This window comes from Sinocyclocheilus anshuiensis, unplaced genomic scaffold, assembly GCF_001515605.1.
Source record: "Sinocyclocheilus anshuiensis isolate Anshui unplaced genomic scaffold, SAMN03320099.WGS_v1.1 scaffold286, whole genome shotgun sequence".
Taxonomy (NCBI): domain Eukaryota; kingdom Metazoa; phylum Chordata; class Actinopteri; order Cypriniformes; family Cyprinidae; genus Sinocyclocheilus; species Sinocyclocheilus anshuiensis.
In genome coordinates, this window is record NW_015544135.1 from 497,274 (window position 1) to 511,120 (window position 13,847).

Below are 13,847 nucleotides of genomic sequence, written 5' to 3' on the forward strand. Positions count from 1 at the left end.
ATAAGTTTGTGATTGTCTACATTGATGATATTCTCATATACTCCCAGAACCTGGCCGAACATCGCCACCACGTTACGCAGGTCCTTCAGAAGTTACGTCAACATCAGCTGTAACTGAAATTGGAGAAGTGCGAATTCCATCGCTCCTCGGTCCAGTTCCTCGGATATGTCATCAGCAAGGAGGGTATCCAGATGGACCAGAGGAAGGTGAAGGCCATCAGGGAATGGCCGCTTCCACAGTCGGTGAAGGAGTTACAAAGATTCCTGGGGTTCGCGAACTTCTATCGACGGTTCGTGAAGAGTTTCAGCATGCTCACGGCCCCCCTTACTTCCATGCTACGAGGCAAACCCAAGTCCCTGTCCTGGAACAGCCTTGCCCGCGAAACCTTCAACCAGCTCCAGGAGGCCTTCAGCACGGCCCCCATCCTTCACCATCCGGATCCCCAGGTACCCTTTGTAGTCGAAGTTGATGCCTCTACCACCGGCGTCGGGGCCGTGCTGTCGCAGCAAGGTCGGGAACCTCCAATCCTCCATCCTTGTGCTTACTTCTCCAGGAAACTGAACCCAGAGGAGCAGAATTATGACATCGGCTCGGACGTTACCTCCGGTCATACTGCCATGACGATCAGCACAGCTGGAGCCGCTACCTTCCTTGGGCCGAGTATGCACAAAACTCCCTCCGTCAGAATACCACCGGCCTGACCCCTTTCCAGTGCATGCTCTGCTACCAACCCCCACTCTTCCCCTGGACAGAAGAGCCCTTGGAGGTTCCAGCTGTGGACTACTGGTTTCGAGAGAGCGAGAGAGTGTGGGACTCCAGCTTCAACAAGCAGTGCGGAGGCATAAGTTCTTCGCAGATACCCGGCGTACCGCTACTCCCACCTACCAGTCTGGAGAGCTGGTTTGGCTGTCCACCCGGGATCTGCGCCTCCGCCTGCCCTGTAAGAAGCTGAGTCCCCGCTATATTGGTCCGTTCCCAATACAGAGGCAGATCAACCAAGTCACCTACCTACTGCAAGTTCCACCCAGGTACAAAATTCACCCCTCATTCCAAGTCTCACTCCTCAAACCTTGTCCTTCCTCCTCCTCCAGATCCACCGAGCCAGAAGCACCCCCTCCTCCTGAGGTTCTGGATCAGCCCTCGGTGTACAAGGTGAAAGAAATCCTGAATTCGCGGCAACAGGGCGGCCGGTTACAATATCTTATTGACTGGGAAGGATACGGACCGGAGGAGAGGTCCTGGGTGGCCCGCGACGACATACTGGATCCATCCCTGCTGGAAGAATTCCACCGCAACCTTCTCACTCCACTCAGCATTCCAGTGTCCGGTCTACCGTTCACTACATGAACATTGCCAGACTCATTACAAGCTTTACTAACTGTTTCCTTACCTCCAGAAGTCCATTCAGTCTCCGCTCTTCCGATTCTCCTCAGCCCCGGTTCATCTCCACGATTCCTACGACTATCATAACCCAGATTACCAAGAAGCTAAGATACCCAGAACTCTCTCATATCTCTCTTACTCCCCTGCCTTCGATCCTAACCATCACAGCATTGACAATAAACCCCTCTGTTTACCTGAACTCCTCTTGTTTCCGCGCTTCCGATTCTCCTCAGCCCCTGTTCATCTCCAGGATTCCTACTACTATCACACCCAGATTACCAAGAAGCTAAGATCCCCAGAACTCCCTCATATCTCTCTTGCTCACCTGCCTTCGATCCTAACCAGCACCACATTGACAATAAACCCCTCTGTTTACCTGAATTCCTCTTGTCTCTTGCCTGTGTGTGTGACATTCATCAGCTGGAAAGAAAATTTCTGAAAGGGATTCCACTCATTCCTGTGTCGTTACTGTTATAGCTATGTGGTGTGAACTTCCTATTCTAATTCCTAACAGAATTAGAAGGATCATTAAAACGGTGTAATTATCTTTATAGCTATCATGCTTGTGAATGGCTAATGGGAGAAGGGGGTTGACATACTGTATCCAATCTGTTGTGTGACCGTTCAAAAGCAGGGTTGCCAGGTCCATGAAACAAAACAGCCAATGACCCTAGCCCACATGTAATACAACTCAGAATATGCCACTCCCATACCTAAAACACATATTTTACAGTCACTGTTATGCATTGTTATACACAATTTCAAGTAGTAGTAATTAAAAGTAGTAATAAAAAGTAGCCCACTGCACTGGAAAACTGTGGACTTGGCAACCCTGTGTGAGAGTCACACTTGTTAAATCAATACCTGAAGTCAAATGCAGACCAGATTTTTTTTTTTTTGTGATTAATTGAAACGCTGCTGTGGTGGTTTAACGGATTAAAGTTGTGTTTGATGTGGAAATTATTTAATTGGGTCTTTACTGCTAATCTCTTCCAACAAGTCCATATCTGAATCTAATTTAAACTGCATTTAAGGGGAGAGTCTCGGTGAAGGAATACCTCCATCTGTGTAGGTTTATCGGTGACCTTGTTCTGGACAGATAGCAGCTGTCAAATTAATGCCAGTGGAAGTATGATATCTCTTTTCCTGGCTTTTTTGTGAGCTTCTGAGAGCCTCTCACTTTTATCACATGAAATCACTGAACCATTGTATCTTCTCCGTTCCGAGAGAGATAATGAAGAGATACAATCGAAAGCAGGTCTTGCCTAATTTGGTCTTCTACCTTCCACTTTTTTAAAGTGACACATGACCACACCTGTGAGTGATTGTGTTATTGTGGTAGTCGCATCGTCTCTCCATGATCAAAGCCAGTGTTGAGCACATTAGCGTTGGGAAAGACGTTGCCTGCCTTCGTTTCTCTCTTCCCTCCCCAACTCTCTCCCATCTCCAAATGAAACCGCAATCCCATGGGTCCTGCAAATTTTTGTAAACTCTTCTGGGAATTGCACATGTTTATATGTGTTACATCTCTCTGAGTATTTGAGGGCATGTGCGTGAGAAAAACATCCGTTAGAGCAAAATAAAAAAAATTCCTTTTAAGATAAGTCTTTCCACCACTGGCTTTTGAAATACCCAGCTAGCAAGGATAAGTTTGATTTCTTTTCGGTTGTGCTGCTGGTTTGTCTCTTATGCCACACAAAGTGTAAAATGAAGTGTTGTGATGGATATAACTCACTGCCACAGCTACTGAACACAATAAGGAGAAAAGGTCTGTACTAACAAGCAGAAACCTGTCTCCCACCTCTGTTTGAGCTCCATTTGGTTCCAATTAGTCCTCCTCACCTGCAGGATGACCTGGGCTATGAAAACCACCTCAAAGTGCAGGTTATGTCACCAAAGTCAAACTTGATTTTTGTCCTTATTAAAGAAGATTAAGTTTGTACTTGCTTTGCCTCTCAGTTTTTTTTTTATTTGAATTCAAATTCAATAGCAAAATGCCCCTGCCCCAATTTACAGTGCATATCTCTGTACCGCATCCAGTCACTTTCCCCTTGGTTTCATGAAAGAAATTAACAGCTGGCGAATGCACTTCTTCTCATCCCCCGCAGCCTCCCTCCATTCAGTGTTCTGAGAGCGAAGGTGTGAATGGAAAACCAGAGAGGTTAACCAATCACTTGGAAAGGGGACTTTGCTGGCATGAGCTAATTATCAGAATTTGTTTGTGCTATTGCAGGCGGCTTCACTGGAAGCCCTGTTTCAGCTCGGGGAATAGAGGCTCTCCTCGCCTTTCGCACGCTATGCTGTCACTGCTAGGCTTATTAGCCCATCGCCCCTAACGATGCGACGCAAGAGAGGACCACAGTTACCATAGAAAAAGTTGCCATAGTGCTGCAATAAAACTTTGCAGCAATGCCCCTACTGCTTTTAATTTTAAACAAAGTTTCATTCTGCAGAGTTGTGCATTCAGCATATGCCTAATGTGTCCCACTGAAACTTTGTTAGATGACAGTGAATTAAATTAGCACCAAACAGGAAGATTTATCTTAGGTGCTTCTATTACATTTGTACTAAATGGGAAGATTTGGTTTATTATTATGGTTGCAAAACAACCATTATTCTTTTCTAAATGATAAACACATTATACAATATTCCAGGTAACAAATTTAGGTTATAAAAACGTGGGACCGTTGTTTTGAAATGTTTCTAAAATGTTGAAGTGCCCTTGAAGTTTTCTTGTTTTGATTATAACATTATTTAAAGGTTACAAAAGCATTTCTTACAATATTCTAACTTTGTTTTCAACCAAAATATAACATTATTTGAATGGTTGTTTTTAATAGTCTAAGACAGTTACAGTTTTCTTGACTAGAACGCTATTTAAAGGATACAAAAACGTTTTTCGAACGTTCGTCAAGTACAAGTAACATTATAAGTATACTCAGAGAATGTTGTTCTGACATTCTCTCAATGTTATGAGAATATATTTTAATTTCACCCTAACTATATGTTATTTGAACATTTCATTTTAATATTCAAAGAACATTGAAAGTTTTTTTAATGTGATTGTAACAATATTTCAAAAACATGTCTTACAACATTCATCGAGTAAGGACGTTCTGACATTGTTGTTCTAAGGACTTTTAACATTTATATAATAATAAAAAATGTTCCTTGTTATGGGGTATAAAGATAAGACTGTAAATTAAAAATAAAGACTGTTCAAATGGTCAGTAAGTAAAGGTACTTTATTTGTCAGACTCTGGGCCAGGTTTTGTGTGTGTCTTTGCTCCCTATGTGCTCCGTCATCCAGTTTCTCTGTCTCGTGTTTTGAATTCATTGTTCCCAGGTGTTTCCAATGTTAATTGTCATTAGTTCCAGGTGTCCCTTGTCTTCCCCTCATCAGTTCCTGTATATTTAAAGTGTGTTCTAGTTCTTGTCCTTTGTCAGTCGTTGAACGTCATCCTGTCATCCTGATGTGTCGAGTCCTGTGATCCCCAGCCTTTGTTAATAAAACCCTTTTGATTTATTCTACTCCGTGTCTCCTCGCTCCTTCGTTCCCGTGTTCCTCGTGTGTGTGCACCGTGACATTATTAACATCAATAGAACCTTTCCATTGCACAAAATATTCTGTATAGTATACAAAAGTCTTTAGAGAGAGAGAAAAGTGCATTTAAAATGATTTATTAATGTACTTTTTATTATTTTATTAATCTACGTTTTAAAAGATGAATTAAACAGTTTTAAATGTGTCTATTTGTACATTTAAAATGATTTTTTTTAATTTATTGTTTTATTAAACTACATTTAAAAACACGAATTAAATAAAGAACTTTCATTTGTCCATTTAAAAAGTGATTTATTTATATACATTTTTATGTTTGGATTGTTAAACTGATAAATTGATTCTTCATTTTATTTGTAAGTGGCACCCCTGGTCCTCCATATTTAGATTCTTAACACTAAGGGAAAAAAATGTTTGTTTTAAGAACCATTTACTGAAAGGTTCTTTGAAGAACCAAAAATAGTTCTACAATGACATCACTGCGAAAACCCCCTTTTGGAACCTTTTTTTTAAAGACTTTTTGTAAAACCATCTGTCACACTTTTTAAATAAATGCTTTAATATTTTGAATAACTTAGATGCTTCAGTCAATACACTTACATTGTATATCCCCACAAATAAAGGCATTACCCCTATATAACCAACCCCATGCTGTATATAATGAAGTGCCTGTCTAGAGCTGTACTGCTAGTGCTTCTGATTGAGCTGTGCTCCCAGCAGGCACTGAGGTAAAGTCTTAATGAGTTCTGCCCAATGCAGTCTCTTACATCACACAAAGTATCAGTGTTACCTGTCTTCCAGAGCTTTATCTTGATCCCTCAATATCACACTGTGTCTGGGTTCAACAAATGTCTTTATTTAATTTGATCAGGGCAAGGATATAAATATGTATATATTTGCTCCCACTAAAATGAAAAGGGAAATACTAAAAATATAATAATAAAATAATAAATTCTTAAGTACAGAAGTATCATTCCCATATGGTAAATATTTGTACACTCTAAAAAATGCTGGGTTAAATATAACCCAGCGCTGGGTTAAAAAGGGACAAACCCAGCGGTTGGGTTGTTTTGAACCCAACCGCTGGGTCAAAGCAACGCAACCTCTGGGTCAAAACAACCCAACCGCTGGGTCAAAGCAACCCAACCTCTGGGTCAAAGCAACCCAACCTCTGGGTCAAAACAACCCAACCGCTGGGTCAAAGCAACCCAACCTCTGGGTCAAAACAACCCAACCGCTGGGTCAAAGCAACCCAACCTCTGGGTCAAAACAACCCAACCTCTGGGTCAAAGCAACCCAACCTCTGGGTCAAAACAACCCAACCGCTGGGTCAAAGCAACCCAACCTCTGAGTCAAAACAACCCAACCGCTGGGTCAAAACAACCCAATAGCTGGGTTTGTCCCTTTTTAACCCAGCGCTGGGTTATATTTAACCCAGCATTTTTTAGAGTGTACCTAAGTATCAGTGATATAATCATTAACAATCTGAACTTTTCAAAGCATTGTTTTAATGTTTGTATATTGAGTTTTCCACAAGGGTTTGATCATCCGGAAATTCCACACACCCCTATTTTACTTCCTTCTTCTTTCTTTGAACGGTTTGAGCAAAAAACTGGCAAAAATACTTTGGCAACATGCCTGCATGTCTACTTACACCACTGAACCTTATTTACATGCACTACTGTGTTTGTGAATGCAAATCTTCAGAAACTGACAAATAAAAATGGTTTTCATTTATTTTGATATGCTCCCGGCGGGATGTCGGCGAGAGGCACATGTAGCAAACCTCAGCAGCAAATGTGCTTGCTCAGCACTGGTCTGGCTAAAGCTTGCATATTCAACCTCATGAATAGAAGATATGTGGCCTAAACCTCCATCATCACTTGCCCATCTTATGCTCCAGAGGTCATCTGATTTCAGCATCTTTAAGTCTTAAAGTTTGAAGTCAATACTTAGTAGATAGATAGATAGATAGATAGTTTTTTTTTTTTTTTAGATATAGACTGTTTTTATAACTTGTGTCTGAGTCACGCTAGGGACAGGAAATTATGCAGCTGTTTTGCTCTTAGAGCTCCACATTATTTATTATGACGTTTTTGTTTCAAGGTTTCATAACATGTTCCTTAAAAGGATGACGTTACAGTGCTTGATTATGTATTGTGTAATAGTACCTGAATTGTAATCTATTGTGATTTCTACAACTAGAGTGAACTATTCATATTGCATGAACTGTATTGCAGTGTTAATCTCATTCTCTCTTGGAGAACAGAGTATGTTATATTAATTTTGCCGCTTTAAAGAGACCAAAAACGTATTACACAATGAATATTATTAATTTATTCTGGCATATAAATTTTATATGAATTTAAATATTTGTATAAAATCAAATGTACATAAATATAATTTTTTTTTCACATTTTATTATTTCATATGATTACTAGCATATTTAATTTGAAATTGATACACCCAATTCAAACGCTGCCTATTTGTGTTTAATTTCTTCTATTTCATTCCTTTTTTTTTTCCATCTTTCCCAGTTTCTCTTTTCTTTCTCATTCACTCTCTGCAGTCCCCTCTCATGCAAGTGCCCTGTTTTATATCATTTATTTATTTAAGAACCCTATGGACTCCCCGTGGATCTCTGGCACCACAGATTAAAAATTAATGTTGTGGTTCAAATAAGCCCTGTGTCTGCCGCCTGCGTCATAATGGCTCGCTGAGCTGAATGGGCCAGGCCAGATCACGCTGTGTGTGGGTGGACAGCACTCTTGGATTACACAACATCAGTAATAACATTACTAATGCAGGCAGTGGTACAGACTACTCTTCAACCCGCTTGAGCATCGGCCAGAGATACAAATTCAGAGATATGTAATTGGACACAGTAAATTCTTGTCTCCGTTTTAATCCGATGAGACTTTTTGGACGTATCCACTTCTTAGATGATTTCATTTTCCTCCCAGGCTGCTCGGTTTGGTTGTTTGTATGGGGTCTGTACTGCATGTAAATGTTTCTGGAATGGTTCATCTGTAACACTTTCCCATTAGTTAAGGTTAGTTCATTCATTAACTAGCATTAACAAAGAGCAATACATTTGTTACAGTAATTATTTATTACTCTTTGTTATTGTTAGTTAATAAAAATACAGCTGTTTATTGTTAGTTCATGTTAGCTCATGTCCACTATAATATTAACATAAAACTTTTGAATGTATAAATGTTGAAATCATCATTAATTAAGATGCTTTAGAATAATTTTTCATTGTTAGTTCATGCTCAGCTAATTAATTATTTGTTAACAAATACAATTGTAAATTGTAAAGTTTATGCAAATAAATTTAAATTATTTTATGTTTTATGTTATTTTGTTTATCTTTTTGCTAGGCTGATTTTTGTAATTCATTAATTCATGATTTATTTATTTTTGTTGCTAGGCCGGTTTTTGTAATGGACTATTTTTATTTAGTTAGTTTAATTAGCTTAATTTATTTTTTGTGGAAGCTTTTATACAGGAACAAGCAAAATAAAATATAAATTAAATAATTTGAACTAAAATCAGTACATCAATTTGGTGAGTAACATGTAAGCAAGATACACGTTTTTTCATGTTTTTTTCATGTTTTTCATGTTAGCTCATGTCCATAATAATATTAACATAAAACCTTTGATTTTAATAACGTAATGAATGTTGAAATCAACATTATAAGATAAAAAAATGCTTTAGAATTAATTAACTAATGTTAACAAATGGAATTGTAAATAATAAAGTTCATCCAAATAAATTTAAAAAAATATTTTATGTTTTGTTTTTTGTTATTTTGTTCGTCTTTTTGCTAGGCCGATTTTTGTAATGTACTGTTTATTTATTTATAATAATTTTTTTTTTTTTTTTTTTTTTACACATTATTATTATATCAATATTTATTTTTAAATAGTGGCAATAATTTTTCTATTTAAAATAATCAATATGATCGTAGTCAATACGATAAATTTAATGAGCACTTTGAGGTACTATTTGAAGCTAGAAGTATTTTTAGTTTCTGTATAATAAACAACAACAACAACAATTAAATAATAATAATAATAATAAATGATTGAATAATAACAAAATCATTGTTCTTCTTATTGTTTTTATTATTTATTTTTGTTGTTAAATTACGTACCTTTTATTCAAACTTTTACCTGTGTTCATTAGACTTATGAATGTTGTATTGCTGTTAACTATTAATTAGAAAGAATAAAGCTTTCATATAATATACAGGAATTACAAATATGAATAAAATATCATTTAAACTCAAATCAATACATCATGTCCACATATTTATTTGGTGTGTAACCATGTAAGCAAGATAAACTTCTTTTTTATTTTTACATTTTGTAATAGTGGCCAGCTTACTTTATATTATCCCTTATGATTTTAGTATTGATAGTTCTGTTGAGTCTTGTATTGAGTGACGGTTGTCTAAATTTCCCCTTGGCATCATCAAAGCACTTCAGTCTTTCTGATTTCTTCGGCTATTTCCATTTACGAAATACGAGAGAATTTTTTATTTATTTTTTTTATAATGATGATGATGAAGTCAAGTAGCTTCGAAAGAGATGAGTTTTCAGCTGTCACTTGTAAGTTGTCAGGGATTCAGCATTCCGGATAGGGGTGGGAAGATCGTTCCACCAGCCAGGAATGGTGAACGAGAATGTTCTGGAAAGTGATTTTGAGCTTCTCTGTGATGGTACCACGAGGCGTCGCTCACTAGCGGATCTCAGACTTCTGGAGGGGATGTAGATTCGTAGTAGTGAGTGGAAGTAGGCGGGTGCTGAGCCTGTGGCTGTTCTATATGCAAGCATCAATGTCTTGAACTTGATTCGAGCCGCGACCGGTAGCCAGTGCAAGGAGATAAAGAGAGGTGTAACATGGGCTCTTTTGGGCTCGTTGAAGACCAGTCGTACCGCTGCATTCTGAATCATTTGTAGAGGTTTGATTGTGCTTGATGTATAAAATATTAATCATTCATTTCCTTAAGGGAATTAGGAGAGTGCTGGTGATTTGCTGTCTGACCCAATTAAGATCCTCCTGCATATCTCACTTAGGTTGAGCATTACTTCCATCTGTGGTTTTATTGTCGATAGGTAGAGGTTATAGAGATTGAGAGACAACAAGGAGCAGTGGAGGTTTGGAGGACACTGGCACATGCACAGACCCATCAAACGAAAATATCTTCTAAAAACATTTTGCTAATGTTCCATCTAGTTATGAAAACATTTTTTCTGAATGTGAAAAACATCCATATTTAAAAAAAAAAAACATTATTGGTTATGCAAATGTTAAGGGACCATTCCATTCTATCATTTTGCAAAGATTATGCATTATTGGAACGTTACTTAATTATGGGAAAATAAAAAGTAGTAACATTTTAAAAAAGAAATATTAGATAAATGTCGAACTAAAAGGTTTCAGAAATAAACAATTCCATGAATGATATACACGTGTGCTAATATTTTGAGAACATTATTAAAGGACAGATTACTTTGAACAGATGTTCTATGAACATTACTGGAAGAATGTTTTTTCATAACTTTGAGAGAACGTTAGCCAAATATTCCCTGTTAGCTGGAGAGAAGCAAACTTTGGTAGCTTAAAAAAGTGTTGATAAGCAAGCGTCTGGAGCTCCTAACACATGAAAGCTCAGAGCATTTCTATTGAATTTTTCTCCCATATCCTCAAGGTTAGAGATTATTATTACCCTGTGTTCTGTTCTAACAATGAACCATAGAACTATACTCTTTATAAACAATTTATAAATAACCAAGAACCCCACAAATCCAGCAGTGGTGGCACTGAAGGCTTTTGTGTACTGCTGTGAGTGTTTTCAATGTCATCCTGCTGGTCTGTTTATGACCTTGCCTATGTTTTGGACAATGAGTGTATTTTTTTTTAAAGAACAAATCTCATTTGTATTTGAGCTTTTGAAAAAAAAAAAACATAACAGGCTTGAAAGCTTGGCAAACTGAAATGAGAAAAATGCTTATTTAAAGGGATAGTTCACCCAATGATTAAAATTCATAATTTGCTCGCCTTCAAGTTAAGCACAAAAGCATATAAATTAAAAACTATGGGTCGTAGAGCTTTCTCTGTCTCAGCTCCACGACTATGGAATGCTCTACCAGCCAGAATTAGAGATTCTCCAACTTTGAATTGCTTTAAGACATTTTTAAAGACTTATCTTTTTAAAGTTGCTTACTGTAACTGAGTATGTTTATACTGTTTTATTGTGTGTTTATCGCTGTTATTTTATTATGCTTGTGGTTGTGCTATGGGTTGAGAAACCCATGCTTGTTGTTGTTACCTATGTTTGCAGTTGTAGCGCTTTGGGTTAAGAAAAGCGCATAATAAATAAAATGCATTATTATTATTATTATTAAAAGAAGATATTTTGAAGAATGTAATATGATGGTTCCCATTTCCATAGTATGGAATAAAAGCACTACTGAAGTCAGTAGCTACTGTCAATTGTTTGGCAAAATTCTTCAGAATATCTTCTTTTATGTTTAACAGAGGAAAAACATTCATACAGGTTTGGAATGACATGAGGGTGAGTAAATGATGACAGAATTTTCATTTTTGGAAGAACTATCCCCTTAATCTTACACCTCAAGGTACATCTTGAAGGTCATTGTTCTGCATTCTGTTCAGACATTCAACATTTCTGAATTTATTTTTAAATGTACATGGATTTTGTTAATTGTGTGTCTATGTTTGTTCTAGTGCTTGTCCCCAGTCCATGTTCTGCTGCAGCCACAAAGAAGTGCAGCTCCATCTATAAAGGGTTTGCACAGTGTCTGCTTGCCCTAGGAGACAGTCTGTCTATCAGTTCCCAAAAAGACGAGGATACACAGGAGATCGACTCTATTTGCAAGTAAGGAAAAAACCTGGAACAACACAAACACAAGCATCACTGTCTATACTGTACATATACACTACCGTTCAAAATTAATATACTTTTTCATTAAATGAATGCTTTTATTCAGCAAGGATGCATTCAACTGATCAAAAGTGACAGTACTTTTACATTGTTACAAAATAATGGGTGCTGAAAATTCAGCTTTGCCATCACAAGAGTATGTTTTAAATGTTAAAATTAAATTAAAAAAATACTCAAATAGAAAACAATTATTTTAAACTGTAATAATATTTCACAGTATTACTGTTTTACTGTATTCTTAATCAAATAAATGCAGCCAAAAGATGCTTATTTCAAAAACATTAAAAAAGTTTTACCAACACCAGACTTTTGTAGTATATTTATATGTCCACATTAATACACTAATGAGAAGAACAGATTCAAATTCATTTTTACCTGGGTTTTGTTTTACCAGTACATTTCCACATCTCCATCTTATTATACTGCATAAAATAGTAGTCTCATTTTCTCATATTAAATAAAAAAAAAAATGGAAATCATAATTTTCTTTTATCAAAATATTACAATAGTGAACAAAGGAGTTTACAACACAGGGCATTCCGTCCTGTTTGGCCAAATTAATCATCATAAATTATACCTAGCTCTCACTGGTGAATTTGAGCTTTTTATTATTTCCATCCATCCTAGTTTCCATCCTCTTTGTTTTCTTCCCATTGTGTAAATAGTGATGTTAAAATTTGAACATTAGTTAAAGCTTTACCAGAGCATATTTCTGAACGTCTGGCATACTTTTTTCATACTAATATTTGTCCAATAAAACATCAGCATATTCACATTTTTAAATGTTACAGAGGTCAAAAGGTCCTGCATAACAGGCATGACCCATCAACACATTTACTGCTCTGCACAGCCACATTAAATGCCTCGCTCACACCACAGGATTATTTGCTGTATGCCATTCATTGCGTTGTCAGAGGGAGAATGTGATATAGAGTATCACAGTTCACTGATATGACACCTCATTCATTCTCTATCTCCCTACATTGCCTTTCATCTCATTTTCTGTTGCTCCCTTTTACTCTTTTCTCCATTTCTTTCTCGGCTCACTCATCTTTCCGTTCCTCCCAAGTGCTGGATATTCTAATTAAAGACTAGACCTCCCTGTCTGTCTTTTCCCATCTGCCCCTTCATAGATCACGGATCTATGATATGACTTTATATTATGTCACACCCTGTAGCTGCAGGAACTCTTTAAGAATTCATTGTGTAGCAGCATGATGTTGTTAAAGAACAGCCTCCTGTATATCCTCCAGTCAAACTCAATCCGTTACACATCGCCCGTTTACGCCACTTTCTGCATGAATCATGATCCACACAACAGCCTTATAAGGTCCTGTGTTTAGCATTCAAGGCATACACTGTAGAAAAAATTCTGTAGTTTTTACAAAATAATTTTGGCAGCTGTGGTTGCCAGAATAATTTTGTAAAAAATACAGAAAAACTGTAAACACATTTACGGCCAAAAACTGCAAATTTTACAGTATAAAACTGTAATTTACAAACAAGAAAATTTGAATGTAAACCAGTAAATTCAACAATGCACACTGCTATTAAAATCTGTTTTGTACCTTTAACATACTGACAACCACCATAATAATGCAGGTGGTAAAAGAGAAAGCCACATGAAGAATCAAAGCTCATCACAAGTAGCTTCGCCACAAGCAGAAGTATATACTAATATATAGAAGGTGCACAGAGTCATTCATGCAAACACAAAACACCATCATGGTAACACACATGATACTTAAATAATGCATTAAACTTTTATTAAACAACAGAAGATGTAACATAAAGCCCAAATATACATAACTAATAACAAAAACTATTAAAAAAATTTTACTTCTAAAATTAACAGCATTTTACTGTACAATTACATGAAATGTCTGGTTAGATATTTTACAGTTTTTACAGTTTTTCCGTACG

At 36.9% G+C, this 13,847-nt stretch overlaps 1 protein-coding gene across 2 annotated transcripts in view; it reads left to right on the forward strand.

Annotated features, from left to right (window-relative positions):
- Window positions 1-13,847, forward strand: part of nrn1la (neuritin 1-like a) — a 40,468-nt gene that overhangs the window by 21,208 nt on the left and 5,413 nt on the right. Inside the window, exons 1-2 of one of the 2 annotated variants that reach the window (XM_016494661.1) lie at window positions 7,716-7,829; window positions 11,708-11,858. In XM_016494661.1, coding sequence (XP_016350147.1) covers window position 7,829; window positions 11,708-11,858 — 152 coding nt within the window. In that variant the 5' untranslated portion in view covers window positions 7,716-7,828. Of the gene's footprint in view, window positions 1-7,715; window positions 7,830-11,707; window positions 11,859-13,847 lie in introns of those variants that run through there. The other variant, XM_016494659.1, reaches the window with a different exon arrangement.